Source organism: Phlebotomus argentipes, unplaced genomic scaffold, assembly GCF_947086385.1.
Source record: "Phlebotomus argentipes unplaced genomic scaffold, Phlebotomus argentipes genome assembly contig_5, whole genome shotgun sequence".
Classification (NCBI taxonomy): Eukaryota; Metazoa; Arthropoda; class Insecta; order Diptera; family Psychodidae; genus Phlebotomus; species Phlebotomus argentipes.
Window position 1 is genome coordinate 2,098,969 of NW_026776165.1, and position 14,903 is coordinate 2,113,871.

A 14,903-nucleotide genomic window follows, 5' to 3' on the forward strand; every position below is an offset into this window, starting at 1 on the left:
CTGCCAACGCAATTTCGATGTTTTTTCCATGTACTAAAATCGTGCGGGCTGTCAAAAAGCGGCCCATTTTTTAGTATGGAGAAAATGTGAGCAAGGAAAAAGTAGTTTTTCACAGTAATTAAGTGAGATTTGTGCCTAATCATGAATGCGGACAAGGCTCTGACGATGCTAAGGGCGCTTCCTCGTGTTTCCCTGAGGAATATCAAGGATAATCCTGGAGCCGCTAGAGCCGTGAGTGTTCTTGAATCTTGACCAAGAAAATCCTGGGCAAAATCACATAATAAATAATCGAATTTCATCCGGATTGTGTAGAAAAAACGAGGCCGAGGACAGCACGGCGGAGACAAGCACGGGCATGGCAACAAAGGATCCGGCCAGAGGCAGAATTACATGCGTTTGGGCTATGAGACCGGGAATCAGCCCTTCTACACGCGCTTCACCTACGAGCCCTACTATCGGGGCCACCATCTGAAGCGCCAGTATCCGCCGATATCTCTGTTGCAAGTGCAGACGCTCATCGACACAAATCGCATCGATCCCAGTCAGCCAATTGACTTGGCGACCTTCTGCACGACGGGCCTGTTCACCATTCTGCCATCTTCCCGGCACTTTGGGATGCAGCTGACGGACGAGGGAGCGGATCTGTTCAAGGCGAAGGTGAATATTGAGGTGCAGCACGCTTCTGAGCTCGTGATTGCTACGATTGAGAAGAATGGTGGCACAATCACAACAGCCTACTACGATCCCTTCTGCCTGATGGCTCTCGTGAACCCCAAGAAGTGGTTCGAGAAGGGCGTCCCGATCCCCGAGCGTGCCGTGCCGCCACAGGACGCCGCCGAGTACTATCTGGACGCGAAGAATCGCGGATACATCGCCGATCCGGAGCAAATCAGCCACGAGAGACTGGCTTTGGCGCAGAAATACGGCTACGAATTGCCACGGATTGAGGATGATCCGGAAGCAGAGATGCTGCTGGCGCGAAAGGACCCCAGACAAGTGTTCTACGGTCTGCATCCCGGCTGGGTGGTGAGTCTGAAGGATCGTGCGATAATCAAGCCTTGTTAGTGTGGCGAAGTAGTGTAATAAAAGAGATCAGCAGCAGTAGCGACAACAGATGTGTGGCTTTGTGGAGTCACTGAGGATCTTCTGGTTCCAGGACTTGCGCGGTGGAGCCCATGGAAGGCGCTCCTCAGGCACCACCTGATTCCGCTTGATGGAGATTCTTCCGTTGCAGGCGGCGCAGCGCGCGGCAGTGCCTGACAATCCGCTCGGAGGACTCTTGCGCTGGCCAGGAGAGTCAGCAGCGGCACTCTTGGCGGACGACCTCTTGCGTGGAGTGTAGATGAACTCACGACTGAGGAAGTTCGGCCGCGAGGTGTTCCAGAAGTTCTCCAGGCGACTCGTGTTCATGATGGCGCCCAATTTCTGCAGCAATCTCACATTTTCGCGCTCAATTGTCGCCTTTCGCTCAGTCTCCTTCTGGATCTTCTTCATCTTCACGATGACATGGGGATAAGTGGGTGGCGAGGAGAAGTCTATTCTGGGTCCGGCGCTCTTCACCTGGACATGAAATGGGAAGTTAGGAAGTCTCTCGTCACTTCTCTCCAAATCTTCTCACTTTCTTCCGGTGCTGATTGTATCGCTCCACAAGGAAGGGCTTCACCAGCAATTTATCCCTCTTCGTCAGCATCTCCGATGACGCCACTGAAGTCACTGAACCGCCCTGGACAGAGGAATATTGATCAAACGCAGGCAACCCGTAGAAACGCAATTTCCCCCGACAATTACTTTATTTGGGACTTCATCCCCCGACTCTCATGGGTGGCGAAACAAGAATCACGCCATCTCCGCGCACAAACAGCATGGGAATGGTTCTCTTGGTGGTCTTGTACACTTCCTCGTAAGTCTCCTCGTCCACTTCGCACACGGTCACGGTTTCCTCAGCATCCCCGAGGACCATATTCAAGTGCTGATCGAAGGCCTGGAAGAGAAGGCATTTCCTCAGGATATTCTATGAAGCCAAGTGTCTAGATAGTGCTCACGTGCAGTCGCCCACGAAGCTCTCGCTCGTTGCGCATCTTCACGTAGATCTTCTCATCCAGACTCAGGCGAATGAGATCCAGCGGCTCCTTCACTGGAATCGTCTACAAAGCGCCCCCGGAAACTCCCAGATGAGTGCCATTTATTGAGAGTATTTCATCGTCTTACCTGCTCATCGTCTGCCATTGGAGAGTTTTGGGGATTATTGGCTGTTTTTCCAAAGAAAAATGCGTTTTCCGACGCGTTGTTTTGTAAACAATGCCACAACCTTAACCTACAAATCTTGCCGCAAACGCCAAATGCATGACGTCATACACTGCTAAAAAAGATTTATTATCCCTTTGTGTTATCCTTATTATGCTTATTATGAATGTTAAAAATGTTGGTTCACAAAATAGTATTAACTGTGTTTACAAATGAATTGGCCAATATTCCACGTGGATTGATTTGTTTTGATTATTCAGCTTATTCTTGCAATTCCGAATATTTTCACCTTTCACCTTCCTATGAGAAATTGAATAGATAATTTTGGTGTTTAGCATAAAATATTATACAGTCGATTAGGTATAAAATGCGAGAATCCCTGGAAATATTCTCATTCGTTGCGGTTGTTTGTTCAGTGATTGTTATCAAAATGATGATTCAAAGTCAGAGAACGAGGAAGAACTCGGTTTTCCTCACGGATCTCGAGGAATATCCCATATTTACCAAGGGTGACTTCACATTGAAGGTTGATGTGAGGTATTTGAGTGAGAAGAGTAAGAAAAAGGCAGAAGAGGAGCTCAATGAAACGGAGGAAGTTAAGACAAAGGCTTTGGAGAGAATGAGTGAATTGATCAAAGGTCAGTCTAGCTTTTCTCATGCTTGGGATGAGTTATTAAATTGTGTATGATGTGTTTTAGGAGAGGAAGATCTTGATATTCCATATGACAATCGTCCTTTCATGGTGAAATTCCTAAGAGCTCGGAAGTTTGATGTCGACGAAGCCTTCACACTGATGAAGAACTATTTCAAGTTCAAGAGTGAATTTCCTGAGCTGTTTAAGGATGTTGTTCCTTCGAAAGTTGCTTACATTCTTGCTATGAATGCTGCCTTCATGTCACCAGTTAAGGATCAGCATGGTCACACAGTTTTGATGGGTCGAGCAGGTGATTTAGCAAATTATTTGTTTTATTTCCCAATTAATATCCATGTCGATCCAAAGAATTATTCGATCCCGATATCGCCACGCCAATGGAGTTCATAGCAGCTGGCTTCGTGATTGGAGAAGGAATCATGATGGAGCCAGAAAGTCAGGTGAACGGATTTGTTGGTGTCATAGACTGCAAAGGATTTTCTTACAAGCATTTTAAGAAGATCACCATCAGTTTGATAAAGCTAGGTCTACGCTTAGCGCAAGTAAGACATTTTAGTTATTTCTTTACTGGGATAATTGTGATTGAAATCAAACATTTTCAGAGCGTTGTTCCAGTCATTCCGAGGCGAGTTCATTTGATAAATCAAAATTTTTACGTCAACGCTCTTTACAAGATCGTAAAGCCTTTTCTACCCCAAGAATACATCGATATGATCTATTTTCACGGTGAAAATATTGAGGAACTCTATGAATATATACCGAAAGAGTGTTTGTTGGAGCATTTTGGAGGAACTATCAAAGATCCTGAGATAACTGAGGAGGAATACAGGGATTATCTGAAAGGATTCGATGAGGAATATCTCGCTTTAAATGCTCTGGGCTACAGAAATTATAATTTTTGAAAAATTTACATAAATTATGGGGCAATTGAACAACAAATATAAATATTTATGTTCACGAAAGAATATTTTTGGAATCCAAAATTTATCATACGTTGCTTAATTAACATTTTTCAGGTAATAAATAAATTATTCAGAGTTTGTGTTTTATTTTCCTTGGCCAGTTTGTGTGACTAATTAACAGTGTAACAACGGTTGAAAATTTTGAACTGTGAATGCGTTGCCAACTTCATTATTATTGGGGGAAAACACGTGCATTCGTCGCAATGAAATCATTCGGGAAAAAGAGTAAAAATGCGTGGAAAGAGGTGAAAATCTCTGGCCAACTGGCCACAGATGACACCTTGACGAATCTCGAGGGATTCATCGGCCTGGAAGTGCTGGAAAATTATGATAAACAATTTGTGGTCAAGGTAAAATCAAAAGAAACATTTTGGCATGAGTTTTCGCTGCAATATTCACGCATTTTTAGGGAAAACCGGGAAAATCCGGGAAGAAGAGACAATCAGAAGATGATGAGAGTCCCACCAAGAATCCAAAGAAAAAAGTCAAGAAAGGCCAAGAGAAAAGCGGTGAGTCTGAGCAGAAAATCACCGAAAAATCAAATGAGAGTTCCAACGACGAGGAGGAAGACTCGAATGTGGGGCGCTTTGTGAGGATCTCAAGGGATCACGAGGAAGACGCAATGCTGACGATTGAAGATCTCGAGGATTGGCAGAGTTTCGGCCTGAAAGAGCCTCTACTGCAAGCGATAGCCGAGAATGGGTTCAGGAAGCCCACGGAGATTCAATCTTTAACTCTTCCGGCGGCGCTAATGGGTCGCCGGGATATTCTGGGAGCGGCCGAAACGGGTAGCGGGAAGACATTGGCATTCGGGCTGCCTATTCTGAATGGAATCATGGAGCTGCAGGAGAAGGAAGTGGAAAATCCGGATGTGAAACTGAGGAAAACCGTGAAGATTGTGAAGGGAAGGCAGGATCGAGACAATCTGACGCCTCCGCCTGAGGAGGTGTCCGACGAGGAGGAGTATCCAGTGCCTGAGCAGATCAGGAGGAAGCTGTATGCCCTGATCCTGACGCCCACGAGAGAGCTGGCTGTGCAGGTGAGGGATCACATTAAGGCTGTGGCAGTGCACACGGGCGTCCGAGTGGTGGCGATCTTCGGGGGCTTGGCTCTGGTGAAGCAGGAGCGTCTGCTGAGGCAGTGTCCTGAGATCGTGGTGGCCACGCCGGGGAGATTCTGGGAGCTGCTGAAGGAGGGCAATGCGCACCTCAACAAGGTTGACGACATCAGCTTTCTGGCCATTGACGAGACCGACCGGATGATGGAGAAGGGACACTTCGAGGAGCTGACGCTGCTGCTGGAGCGCATCAACAGGATTGCGGAGAAGAAGGCGCAGAGGCAGAACTTTGTCTTCTCAGCCACACTGACGCTGGTGCACGATCTGCCCGATTATCTGAAGTTCAAGAACATGGGCAAGAAGAAGAAGGCTCAGAAGATAACGTCTGAGAAGAAGCTCGAGTCCGTGATTGAGATTCTGGGTATTTCGCAGCCCAAAGTCGTGGACGTCACGAAGGCGAGCGGCACAGCGGAGCACTTGACAGAGTGCAGGATTGTGTGCTCTCTCACGGAGAAGGATTACTACCTGTACTACTTCCTGCAGTGTCATCCTGGGCGTACAATTGTCTTCTGCAACTCCATCGATTGCGTGCGTCGGCTGGCGCACCTGTTCAGCCTGCTCCAGTGCCGATCTCTGCCTCTGCACGCCAGCATGGCGCAGAAGCAGCGCCTGAAGAACCTCGAGCGCTTCCGTGATGACGCCGAGGGGCTCCTGATTGCTACAGACGTGGCCGCCCGGGGTCTAGACATCCCGAATGTGCAGCACGTGATTCACTATCAGGTGCCCAGAACGTCTGAGAACTACGTCCATCGCTCTGGACGAACAGCGCGGGCCTCCAGAGAAGGCATCACGGTTCTCCTGATGGAGCCCAGCGAAGTCGAGTGCTACAGCCGGCTGTGTCGCACTCTGGGGCGCAGCGAGGATTTGCCGGTGTTCCCAATCAACCAGCGCCTGCTCACAGCGGTGAAGGATCGCGTGATCCTGGCCAGACAAGTGGACGAGATGGATCTGCGCGAGAGGCGCACGCAGAAGGAGGTGGGATGGCGCGAAAAGGCCGCTCGTGAGATCGATATGATACTGAGCGAGTCGGATTCCGAGGCGGAAGATCACAGAGTGGAGAGAAAGCAGCGACATGAGCAGGAAAAGAAGGCGCTCAAGGAGAAGCACCAACAACTGAGCAAGCTCCTCGCCAAGCCGCTGTTTCCCAAGGGATACAGCTATAAGTATCCCACAGCGGCTGGGCGGCTGGAAATGCCCGCGATGCGCGGTCAGGATGCTGTGGATGTGATGAAGGCGGCCATCCAGAGTGGGAAGGAATCGTCGAAGGTCATCAAGAAGGCGATGAAGCCGAAAAGGAAGAAGGTGCAGCAAAAGAATCAGCAGCAGAAGAAGAAAGATTGAGGGATTTTTGTACATGATTGGTGTAATAAAATATGATGAAAATTAACGCGCGAAATTACCACATCTGCAGCGCCAACTGTCTTCTCAGCGGCGCACTAGCGGGGAAAAACAAAAAGTCAGTCTCGCGATGATCGATTTTTGCGCTGAAGCGTGAGAACGTCTCGTGAAAAGTATGTTTTTTCACTCCAAATGTGGCCAAAAAGTGATTTTGAGTGAGAACAACACACGTGCCACGCGCCGCAAGAGTGACTTCGATCACGGACTGTGCCTGAGTGCTGATCCGCTGGAGGACGACAGGCTCTTTGAGATTCGCATAGTTGAAAAGGTGAGAGTCTGGGCGATTTGGGGCGCTCTGCAGTTGATGTATAATTGTGTGCTTTGCCGTGCAGATTCACGCGTGGAGTGGGAGTCTGGAGATTGGCGTGACTGCCGTGCCGCCGGATCACTTCGAGCAGCTGCCAGCGTGCGCGACGAAACTCCGCCATGGCACTTGGCTCATGTCCGGAAGCTCTGTGCTGAAGGATTGCGCCACCATCGTGGAATTCTATGGTATTGACTTGGAAAGTCTCAATGAAGACGACCGTGTTGGTGTTGTGAAGAGCTCCGCCGGGGAATTAATATTCTATGTGAATGGGATTTCGCAGGGTGTGGCCGCCACCGGACTGCCCAGGACACTGTATGCCCTCGTGAATCTCTACGGAAAGTGCGTGGAGGTGGTGATCAGTACGCCCACGACGTGTGAGTGTCACCCCAGCAGTACACTCGTCACGCAGAACATCGACATTCCCATGTCGGTGGACGTGTGCGTGAGTCCGCCGCCGGGAGCGGCCGCGGATGCGCTGGACATGAACGATCGGCTGCGCTTCCACACGCGCTGCGGCAGCCTGGTGAAGCTGAGCTCCAACTCGCGAACGGCCGAGCGCCGCCGGCCGCTGGATGAGTTCAATAACGGCGTCGTGATGACACACAGGCCGCTGAGGGACAACGAACTGTTCGAGATCCGGATCGACAAGCTCGTGGACAAGTGGTCGGGCTCAATTGAGGTGGGCGTGACCACCCACAATCCCTCGGCGCTACACTTCCCCGCCACGATGACCAACATGCGCTCGGGCACAATCATGATGTCCGGCTGTGGCATCCTCACGAACGGCAAGGGCACGCGTCGCGAGTACGGGGAGTTCAATCTGGACGAGCTGCGCGAGGGCGATCGCGTGGGGATGATGAGGAAGTCCAACGGGAATCTGCACTACTTCATCAACGGCCGAGATCAGGGCTGCGCGGCCACGAAAGTGGCGCAGATCCTCTGGGGCGTGATCGATCTGTACGGCATGACCATCAAGGTGACCATTGTGGACAGGGATGAGCGCGAGCAGCAGAATCTCGTGACGCGACGCAACAATCTGGCGTCGCAGAACACTAATGCTGGCAGCACAGGCAATGCCGCTGTCGAAGCGGTGTCCAACATTGTCGAGACTCCAGCGACACTCATTGATCTCGAGGCTCTGCCTTCGGATAGACTCACTTTTCATCCCATCTGCGGATCTCACGCCACGGTGACGCATAGCGGACGCACGGCTCTGCGTCCCAATGCCTCAGATGACTTCAACAACGGCGTGGTGCTGACCAGGAGGCCACTGAGGCCCAATGAGCTGTTCCAGGTGAGTGGAATCTCTGCGTGGAGTTGCAATAATCTGTCTGAGTGTTCCTTTTCAGGTGCGCCTGGAGAGAGTTGTGAGCAAGTGGGCGGGATCCATTGAGATGGGTGTGACCACGCACAGTCCCACAGAGCTGGAGTTCCCCTTCACGATGACCAACGTGCGCTCGGGCACGTGGATGATGACTGGCAATGGTGTGATGCAGAATGGCACGACTGTGATTGAGCAATATGGCCAGAATCTCGATCGGCTGCAAGTGGGTGATCGTGTGGGCGTTGTGCGGAAGGACGATGGCGTGCTGCACTTCTACGTGAACAGCATGGATCAGGGTCCGGCGGCCACGGGTGTGCCGGAGAAGGTGTACGGCGTGATTGATCTGTACGGCCAGGCGGCGCAGGCCAGCATTGTCGACACGTCAGAGTGCGGAAGTCCAGACACGGGGAACTCAACCATCTCCAACACGACACTCTACAGCAGCGAGCCGAGGCTGAGATTCCATCAGGTGCACGGCAGGAATGCCAGAATCTCCAATGGCGGATTCACGGCGTGTCGACCGAAGGCACTGGCGGAGTTTAATGGATCGATTGTGTTCAGCAATCGTCCGCTGCGCCAGCGGGAGCTGTTCGAGGTGGTGCTGGAGAATATGATTGATCACTGGACGGGGAGCATTGAGATCGGTGTGACGGGCGCCAGGCCTGATGAGGTGAGCCTGCCCAGCACTGCCACTGACCTGAGCCACGATACTCTAATGCTGTCGGGTAGTTCGCTGATCTACAACAGTGTGATTGTGCGCAATGGACTGATTCCCTTCGATCTGGACACTCTGACAACGGGAGCGAGAATTGGGGTGATGAGAAATGGGGATTTCATCCACTTTGTCATCGATGGAGTGGATCAGGGAGCAGCGTATGAGCTGAGAACGCCCAATCTTTATGCTGTCATCGATCTCTACGGTCAGTGCGCTCAGGTTAGCATCACCACACCACAGCTGGACATCCGGGCGCCGTATGCCACCAGTGAGAACTCTCAGAGCCTCCAGGCGACGTCAGTGATACAGCCGGCGCTGGAGGCGAAGCACCGCTGGTCGTGCATCTCCGGGAACATCTCGCTGTCGCAGAACTGGACGATGGCCAACCGCTGTGTGAATGCAGCGGCGGCTCTGTCCCACGGATTGGCCTTCTCGGAGCATCCTCTGGCCGTGGGTGAGCAGTTTGAGATAAAGATCACAGAGATCAACCAAATGTACGCCGGATGCCTGAAATTCGGCGTGACTGATCTCAATCTCACGGATGAGCACGTGAGGAAGAACATCCCGAGCACAATCAAGAGAATCCCTGCCAATGTTTGGTACATTTCGTGCAATGAGGCGCGCTATAATGGATCTCTGATCAACAGATCTCTGGCGTCGCTTGAGTGGCTGCGGGTGGGTGATCGTCTGACACTGGAAGTCACTCCGGCGCGCACTCTGCACATTCTGCTGAATTCTGAGGACATGAATATTAGCTTCCAGAGTCTTTCGCCGGATGTCTACGCTGTGGTGGAGTTGATCGGCTCCACTATGGCTGTGCAGGTGATTTCGAGGTGTCAGGGTGCCTCGTCGCCACTGCGGCCATGCAGTTTGCGCCTCCAGGACTCGCTGGAGTTTGGTGTGGATCCGCTGAACAAGCAAGACTCAATGCTGGAGTCACTAGATTCGGATATGCTGGCCTTTGAGTTCTCAGATGTGCATGGGAAGCAGGTGCAGCTGTCGGAGGACAGGAAGAGTGCCTGGCGTTGTCAGGGATACAACAATGGAGTGGTGTTCGTGTCCAAGCCGCTGTGCAAGGGACAGAGCATCAGTATCCGGATCGATGAGGTGAATAGCAAGTGGAAGGGAACGATTCTGGTGGGTGTTGTGGGCTTCTGTCCCACTGCCAGTCACGTTCAGGTGCCTGCCAGTGCCATCAACATGAAGAGGCCGTGTTGGGTGTTTGCCGAGGACTATGTGAACATCAATGAGAATCGAATGCAGTGTCCCTACGCGGTAGCGCTGGAGGACATCCAGAAGGGAAGTGTGATAACGCTGCTGAATCACGCCGGCAGTTTGACTGTGATGGTGAATTCTGTGACGCTGGACGATTTGGTCACGGGATTGCCTCATCATGTGTATCCGGTGTTTGATATCTATGGCAAGTGTGAGAAGATCTCACTGGTCAGTGCGGAGGTGATGAGGAATGGGAGTCCGTTTAATGAGGAGGTTTCACTGCAGAACACACTCGAGGCTGCCGGTCCGGAGTCTGAGTCGAATGTGCCGCAGTGCGAGAAGGCAGATCTGGAGGTGCATGAGAAGGAGACAGAGACTTCCTTGCCATCCATCAGTGCTCCTGGACCGTCATCAATGACGAGATCCGTGATGGAGAGTGTTTCGGAGAATCTGCTGATGAATATCTCCATTAAGAATAGATCCATGGAGGCGCGCAATGATCTGTCGAACTCCTGCTGTCTGCGGGAATCTCTTCAGCTGCAGCACTCGACGAATCTCAATATTCAGCGCAGTCAGAGCACACAGAGATTTCACAATCAGGAGGAGCCGCGAGTGTACTTTGAGGCTCCAGATGTGCCGGCGTCAGAGGTGAACAATGACTCCAACTATCTGGAGGTTGAAGTGGAGGAGAATCGCACGGAGCAGTGTCTGGAGTCACCGGGCAGCTCTGCTGGGGCTGTTGGTGGGGGTGTTTCTGTGGATCTGGAAGCGCTGGCCACCACTGAGGCGAGAGAGTGTGAGTATCGTGAGTTGGTGAGTGACTTCAAGAAGACTCTGGTGCTGCCCGATGCCTTCTTCAGCTACGATCATCCCACTTGCTACTGTCTGGATTGTGTGCCCAGTGCGCAGGCGAGTCTGGTGCGAGGATGGGTGAGATTCAAGCTGAATCAGGAGACGTGCAATGCTGGAGGGATGATAACGGAGTGTACAGACTGGACGACAGCCTTCTATCTCAGTCGCGTGAATAGGATTCGTCCGATTCTGGACAGAGGACATCTTCTGCCACTGGGTAAAAGAAAAGTGTTATTTTTTTATTACTGTTTCGTGGTCAACATTTGACTATTTCCTCATTACACTCTGTTGCAGACGCCAATGAATCTTCCGTGGCTCAGTTGCAGAAGGATGATTCAGGACCTGGAAAGCATCTAATACTCAGCACAACGCCAAATGTCGTTCCCATTCTGCCCAAGCACACGTAAGTGATGCAATAATCATCCCCATGGAGGCACTTTTTACAATTGTGCTGATTATCTCTTGCAGGTTCACTTTCGGGAACACACGCGTCACCACGTCGTTCGAGGTGAGGGTGAGGACGCAGAGTCTGTGTGGATACAGGGAGGAGGATGGTGAGGAGGGAGCCTCGACAGATGAGGAGCTGTGGACAACCAAAGAAGCTGGAGCGTGCGTGATTACGGCGCTTCTGCTCAAGATGGAAACAGAGCCATCCGGATGCTAGACTCTCTTTATTTTAGTGATCTCAAGAGGACATATAAATATGCTTCAATCAAGTCGAACGCTGTGAATGTTTTCACTGGCCACGGAGTTGATCAGCCAGAGGGATTCTTGGTAGCTCCAGATGAGGCAAAGCATCTCTGTGGCTTGGAAATGGAGAACATCGTGATTCTCAGCTGTCAGGGGTGTTCTGTGTGGGGAAGAGAAAAGATGAGGATTTCTGCGCATATTAGCAATGAATTCATCCTTACGCTGTGTTCCACTTGACAATTACTCCATCGCGAGGGATGATGTAGTAGAGGAAGTTGTGGGAATCCACAGTCAGTGAGCGTCCAGAGCCCAATAAGCTTCCTATAATCATTGTTTCCCAGAATATCACGTCATTTCGGTGGAATTCTTCGTCGCGAATCCGTCGCATGTCGCCAAAATGGAGGGAATTCCGGGTAGAGTCATAGAGATAGAGTTGTCCTGTGGGCAGGATGACGGACTCACTGAATCTCGCGGTGTCTTTGGAGCAGAGTGTCCGGAAGGACTTCTCCTCCAGGGAGTAGACGACAAAGCAGTTGCTCTCCTTGAGTGTGAGATAAGCTCTGGTGAATCTGCCTGCGTGCGTCTCAGGATCAATGGTGAGGGAGGTGAAAATTCCTTCTGTGGCATTGCCAAAGACATGCCGATGGACTTCACTGTTCCAGGGCGTTCGCAGATTGTAGACGATGAGCTTGGGTGGACACTTTGGGGAGCCTCTGTCGATTACCCACAATCTTGACTTGGCATCCACAGCTGTTCGCCAACTCTGGACAATCCTCTGACATCCTGTGGCCAGATTGTGCGCCTGGGCATTGGGAAAGCGACGAGCGACGAAGTGCAGCAGGTTTTCTGGCCACGAAGTCTCCACAAGAGTGGCAATCTGACTGGTATTCTTACTCTTGACCGAGAGGAAGGCTTTCAGATGGTGCACAGACACGTGCAGGAGCTCAAAGTCACACTGCTGAACACCGAGACTCTGCAGGCACCAGCCATGTGTGGCATTGAGGCCAGTTGTGAGGAGGAAAGCGCCGAAGATCACTCTGATTGCAGTCATTCCAATGACATTCACTGACAAAACTCTTTTGCCTAATCAGCAGAATTTCCTCGGCCCAGAAAAATAAAACTCGCGCGCGATATTTATAAATAAGGTTCTATATTACAGCGTTTTGATTAAATTCATTAAATTAGTGGGTATTTTACACAGAGACAAGAAAAAATGGAGGCTAGGAGGGTGTTTCTAGGCATCACAATAATTTGAAAATCGCACGCTCTTCTTCACATCTACATGGCGTCAAAGTGGAATCTGTGCGCCTCCTGTAGCTTCTCCAGCTTATCCTCGCGCTTCTCCTTGATGTACAGGCCCAGGATGATGAGCATGATCACCAGGCATGTACCGCCCAGCGCCACCATGCTCATGAGGATGAGTTTGCTGGGCGTGACGAAGAGCTGCGCCTTCCAGCGCCACGGCTCCTTGATGGGCCATGGCACCACGATGACCTGGGAGTTGGGGATGAGTTGCGTCCAGGTTTTGGACTGATTGGAGAGGCCCACGGTGATGGAGTCCACGAAGTTGGGCGTCCTGCCCAGGCCAAAGATGGTGTAGGGCAGATGCAGGGCGAAGTAAGCGGATTGCGGAATCTGCGCGGACGTTCCTTCCTGCGGATAGCCATCCTGCGTGATGGTGTAGTACGCAATGCGAGGACCTGGCAAATTGGTGCCTGAAAGACAGGAGAGAGCATTAGGACTGTGGCCTTGCTGAGGGCGTGGCTGTCACTCACCGTAAGTCTTCTTCGTCCTGCCGAGGGGTGTTTTGGTGGTGGGAACTTCCTTGTTCACCAGGCCCGTGAGGACGATCACCTTGACGAAATTGGCGTCGTAGTCGAGGGAGTTGCGGAAGGCCTTCGTCCTGTACTGACTGCCGGACTTCTCCACAAGCACCACGTCCAGGATGCCGTCCTGGTAGAAGTCATAGAAGGCGCCGGCAACTGTGCCATTGGCGAAGGGCGCCAGAGCCTTCCAGCGTACGACGAAGGTACGCGAAATTGGGCTATTCTTGCGCTCCGACGGTACATTCTCCAGCAGGAACGTCTGGATGGCGTCGCCCGGATGCTGCTGCAGAGTGGCCAGTAGATCTGGATAGCCGTCCATGTTGAAGTCTCCGCCGCGCAGCGTGATGGCATTGGTGAAGAGCTGATCGTCCGGCACGACGAAGCCCCACTGCTTGTTGTCCGGATCCTTGAAGTTCACCTCCAGATCGTGGAATTGGTGGCCGTTGTGCACGAGAATGGTGGAATTGCTGCACTTGCGGTCGAAGCAAATGGGCAGCACCAGATTTATGTTGCCCTTCAGCTCGGCGTCCAGGAAGAGCGCCTGGCCCACGTGCTCATTCAATCCTGTGGGCAGATCGATGGTGTGACTGTACATGAAGCCATCGTGGCGATCAGTGCCGTTCCACACTTCAAAATTGCGCTCTGCCGTGATGAACAGATCCGCCGTGAAGTCGTGATTCAGGTCAATGAACGCGTGGGAGTGTGGCAATCGTAGTCCAGCCTTGTGATGCATTGGCATTTGGCGCATTTCTGGCGTCGAGCGGTCCTTCTTGAACAGCCAGAACGTTCTCTTGTCCGTCGTGCTCTCCAGTCCGAACAAATCCATCACCATGTCATCATTGAAGTCCAGCACCATCGGTTCTCCGTGAATGTCCAGCAGCTTCTCCTCCTCGTCTGTGCAGTTCATGTAAGACGATCCGCCCCAGTTGACGAACACGCCCAAATTGCCGTCGGATCCCTTCACAGTGATCAGGACGTCCATGAAGGCGTCCCCGTCGAAATCCCCCGGAACCACACTCGAGATCTTCAGGTTCTTGAACGTGCACTTGGGTCCCTCCTTCAGCAGTGGCTCAGTGTCCGAGCCCAGGAAGATCTGCACCGTCCGGAAGTCATCGCGCAGCATGAACATGTCTGTGAGTTCGTCTGAATTGAAGTCCCCAAAGGCTGCTGGGACTCCATCAGTGGCGGAGCCAAAGACAGTCTGAGTGAAGTCCAGACACGAGCCCAAGTGCAATAGAAGCGCCAAGGGCAGAAGCCTGAGGTACTCTTTCATCCTCACGGAAGGCTTTCCTGGGGAAATCCACAGCAGAAATGGTGAATTTTCACGTTTTTCAGGACACTAGCAAAAATTTTCTTTTGTGTGCAACACTTTGACACTTCTAGTTTCCACACATGAATCACACCAAATTTTAGAAAGACGTGTCTATGGAATATCATTAGATTTGTCTACTCTTCACTGACGAATCCAATTTCAATTCAATTCAATTTTAATTCCAATAATTGTTTTCATTCTTGCTTCTAGAGCTCATGATTTTTCCGCTAAACTATCGCGGTTTTCAAGTGGAGTAGGACGTATCGTGAGATCGTCCCACGGATACATT

General features: G+C 51.4%; 8 protein-coding genes across 9 annotated transcripts; 4 read left to right on the forward strand and 4 right to left on the reverse strand.

Annotated features, from left to right (window-relative positions):
- Nucleotides 1–43: 43 nt before the first annotated feature.
- LOC132255460 (large ribosomal subunit protein uL15m) lies at nucleotides 44–1,111 on the forward strand. Its single transcript, XM_059751510.1, has 2 exons — nucleotides 44–231; nucleotides 313–1,111. The coding sequence occupies exons 1-2, from the start codon at nucleotides 142–144 to the stop codon at nucleotides 1,063–1,065; spliced, it is 843 nt and encodes a 280-aa protein (XP_059607493.1). The 5' UTR covers nucleotides 44–141; the 3' UTR covers nucleotides 1,066–1,111.
- Nucleotides 1,093–1,746, reverse strand: LOC132255461 (uncharacterized). The gene is made up of 2 exons (XM_059751511.1): nucleotides 1,619–1,746; nucleotides 1,093–1,560 (listed from the first exon to the last, which is right to left on the reverse strand). Exons 1-2 carry the CDS (start codon nucleotides 1,688–1,690, stop codon nucleotides 1,093–1,095), a joined length of 540 nt encoding a protein of 179 aa, XP_059607494.1. The 5' UTR covers nucleotides 1,691–1,746.
- On the reverse strand, nucleotides 1,737–2,362 carry LOC132255463 (U6 snRNA-associated Sm-like protein LSm3). Its single transcript, XM_059751512.1, has 3 exons — nucleotides 2,209–2,362; nucleotides 2,043–2,144; nucleotides 1,737–1,981 (listed from the first exon to the last, which is right to left on the reverse strand). Exons 1-3 carry the CDS (start codon nucleotides 2,224–2,226, stop codon nucleotides 1,802–1,804), a joined length of 300 nt encoding a protein of 99 aa, XP_059607495.1. The 5' UTR covers nucleotides 2,227–2,362; the 3' UTR covers nucleotides 1,737–1,801.
- A 312-nt stretch (nucleotides 2,363–2,674) lies between these two features.
- LOC132265931 (retinaldehyde-binding protein 1-like) lies at nucleotides 2,675–3,815 on the forward strand. The gene is made up of 4 exons (XM_059766730.1): nucleotides 2,675–2,882; nucleotides 2,943–3,188; nucleotides 3,245–3,438; nucleotides 3,499–3,815. Exons 1-4 carry the CDS (start codon nucleotides 2,675–2,677, stop codon nucleotides 3,796–3,798), a joined length of 948 nt encoding a protein of 315 aa, XP_059622713.1. The 3' UTR covers nucleotides 3,799–3,815.
- Nucleotides 3,816–4,015: 200 nt separating this feature from the next.
- LOC132256619 (ATP-dependent RNA helicase DDX24) lies at nucleotides 4,016–6,362 on the forward strand. The gene is made up of 2 exons (XM_059753140.1): nucleotides 4,016–4,208; nucleotides 4,268–6,362. Exons 1-2 carry the CDS (start codon nucleotides 4,062–4,064, stop codon nucleotides 6,314–6,316), a joined length of 2,196 nt encoding a protein of 731 aa, XP_059609123.1. The 5' UTR covers nucleotides 4,016–4,061; the 3' UTR covers nucleotides 6,317–6,362.
- Nucleotides 6,363–6,414: 52 nt separating this feature from the next.
- LOC132255541 (neuralized-like protein 4) lies at nucleotides 6,415–11,450 on the forward strand. Of its 2 annotated transcripts, none has more exons than XM_059751620.1 (5): nucleotides 6,415–6,641; nucleotides 6,706–7,974; nucleotides 8,030–11,003; nucleotides 11,081–11,189; nucleotides 11,255–11,450. In XM_059751620.1, the coding sequence occupies exons 1-5, from the start codon at nucleotides 6,489–6,491 to the stop codon at nucleotides 11,448–11,450; spliced, it is 4,701 nt and encodes a 1,566-aa protein (XP_059607603.1). In that variant the 5' UTR covers nucleotides 6,415–6,488. The 2 variants fall into 2 exon arrangements, with proteins under 2 accessions (XP_059607603.1, XP_059607604.1); XM_059751621.1 differs by lacking the exon at nucleotides 6,415–6,641 and having other exon boundaries at nucleotides 6,848–6,865; nucleotides 6,961–7,974.
- Nucleotides 11,451–11,494: 44 nt separating this feature from the next.
- Nucleotides 11,495–12,527, reverse strand: LOC132265933 (uncharacterized). The gene is made up of 2 exons (XM_059766732.1): nucleotides 11,698–12,527; nucleotides 11,495–11,636 (listed from the first exon to the last, which is right to left on the reverse strand). The coding sequence occupies exons 1-2, from the start codon at nucleotides 12,525–12,527 to the stop codon at nucleotides 11,495–11,497; spliced, it is 972 nt and encodes a 323-aa protein (XP_059622715.1).
- Nucleotides 12,528–12,608: 81 nt separating this feature from the next.
- On the reverse strand, nucleotides 12,609–14,687 carry LOC132265770 (T-cell immunomodulatory protein). The gene is made up of 2 exons (XM_059766543.1): nucleotides 13,252–14,687; nucleotides 12,609–13,191 (listed from the first exon to the last, which is right to left on the reverse strand). Exons 1-2 carry the CDS (start codon nucleotides 14,573–14,575, stop codon nucleotides 12,755–12,757), a joined length of 1,761 nt encoding a protein of 586 aa, XP_059622526.1. The 5' UTR covers nucleotides 14,576–14,687; the 3' UTR covers nucleotides 12,609–12,754.
- Between the last annotated feature and the right edge of the window lie 216 nt (nucleotides 14,688–14,903).

Excerpts from the sequence above, each read along its gene's own strand:
- LOC132255460 (XM_059751510.1), top strand. The coding sequence starts at position 142 with ATGAATGCGGACAAGGCTCTGACGATGCTAAGGGCGCTTCCTCGTGTT. Across the intron at positions 232-312 it reads ATCCTGGAGCCGCTAGAGCC|AAAAAACGAGGCCGAGGACA; the intron begins GTGAGTGTTCTT and ends CGGATTGTGTAG.
- LOC132256619 (XM_059753140.1), top strand. The coding sequence starts at position 4,062 with ATGAAATCATTCGGGAAAAAGAGTAAAAATGCGTGGAAAGAGGTGAAA. Across the intron at positions 4,209-4,267 it reads ATAAACAATTTGTGGTCAAG|GGAAAACCGGGAAAATCCGG; the intron begins GTAAAATCAAAA and ends ACGCATTTTTAG.
- LOC132265931 (XM_059766730.1), top strand. The coding sequence starts at position 2,675 with ATGATGATTCAAAGTCAGAGAACGAGGAAGAACTCGGTTTTCCTCACG. Across the intron at positions 3,189-3,244 it reads AGTTTTGATGGGTCGAGCAG|AATTATTCGATCCCGATATC; the intron begins GTGATTTAGCAA and ends GTCGATCCAAAG. Across the intron at positions 3,439-3,498 it reads TAGGTCTACGCTTAGCGCAA|AGCGTTGTTCCAGTCATTCC; the intron begins GTAAGACATTTT and ends AAACATTTTCAG.
- LOC132265770 (XM_059766543.1), bottom strand. The coding sequence starts at position 14,575 with ATGAAAGAGTACCTCAGGCTTCTGCCCTTGGCGCTTCTATTGCACTTG. Across the intron at positions 13,192-13,251 it reads CAGGACGAAGAAGACTTACG|GCACCAATTTGCCAGGTCCT; the intron begins GTGAGTGACAGC and ends CCTGTCTTTCAG.
- LOC132255463 (XM_059751512.1), bottom strand. Across the intron at positions 1,982-2,042 it reads AGCTTCGTGGGCGACTGCAC|GCCTTCGATCAGCACTTGAA; the intron begins GTGAGCACTATC and ends CTTCTCTTCCAG.
- LOC132255461 (XM_059751511.1), bottom strand. The coding sequence starts at position 1,690 with ATGCTGACGAAGAGGGATAAATTGCTGGTGAAGCCCTTCCTTGTGGAG. Across the intron at positions 1,561-1,618 it reads ACAATCAGCACCGGAAGAAA|GTGAAGAGCGCCGGACCCAG; the intron begins GTGAGAAGATTT and ends TTTCATGTCCAG.
- LOC132255541 (XM_059751620.1), top strand. The coding sequence starts at position 6,489 with ATGTTTTTTCACTCCAAATGTGGCCAAAAAGTGATTTTGAGTGAGAAC. Across the intron at positions 6,642-6,705 it reads AGATTCGCATAGTTGAAAAG|ATTCACGCGTGGAGTGGGAG; the intron begins GTGAGAGTCTGG and ends TTTGCCGTGCAG. Across the intron at positions 11,004-11,080 it reads AGGACATCTTCTGCCACTGG|ACGCCAATGAATCTTCCGTG; the intron begins GTAAAAGAAAAG and ends ACTCTGTTGCAG.
- LOC132265933 (XM_059766732.1), bottom strand. The coding sequence starts at position 12,527 with ATGACTGCAATCAGAGTGATCTTCGGCGCTTTCCTCCTCACAACTGGC. Across the intron at positions 11,637-11,697 it reads ATTGTCAAGTGGAACACAGC|AACACCCCTGACAGCTGAGA; the intron begins GTAAGGATGAAT and ends TTCCCCACACAG.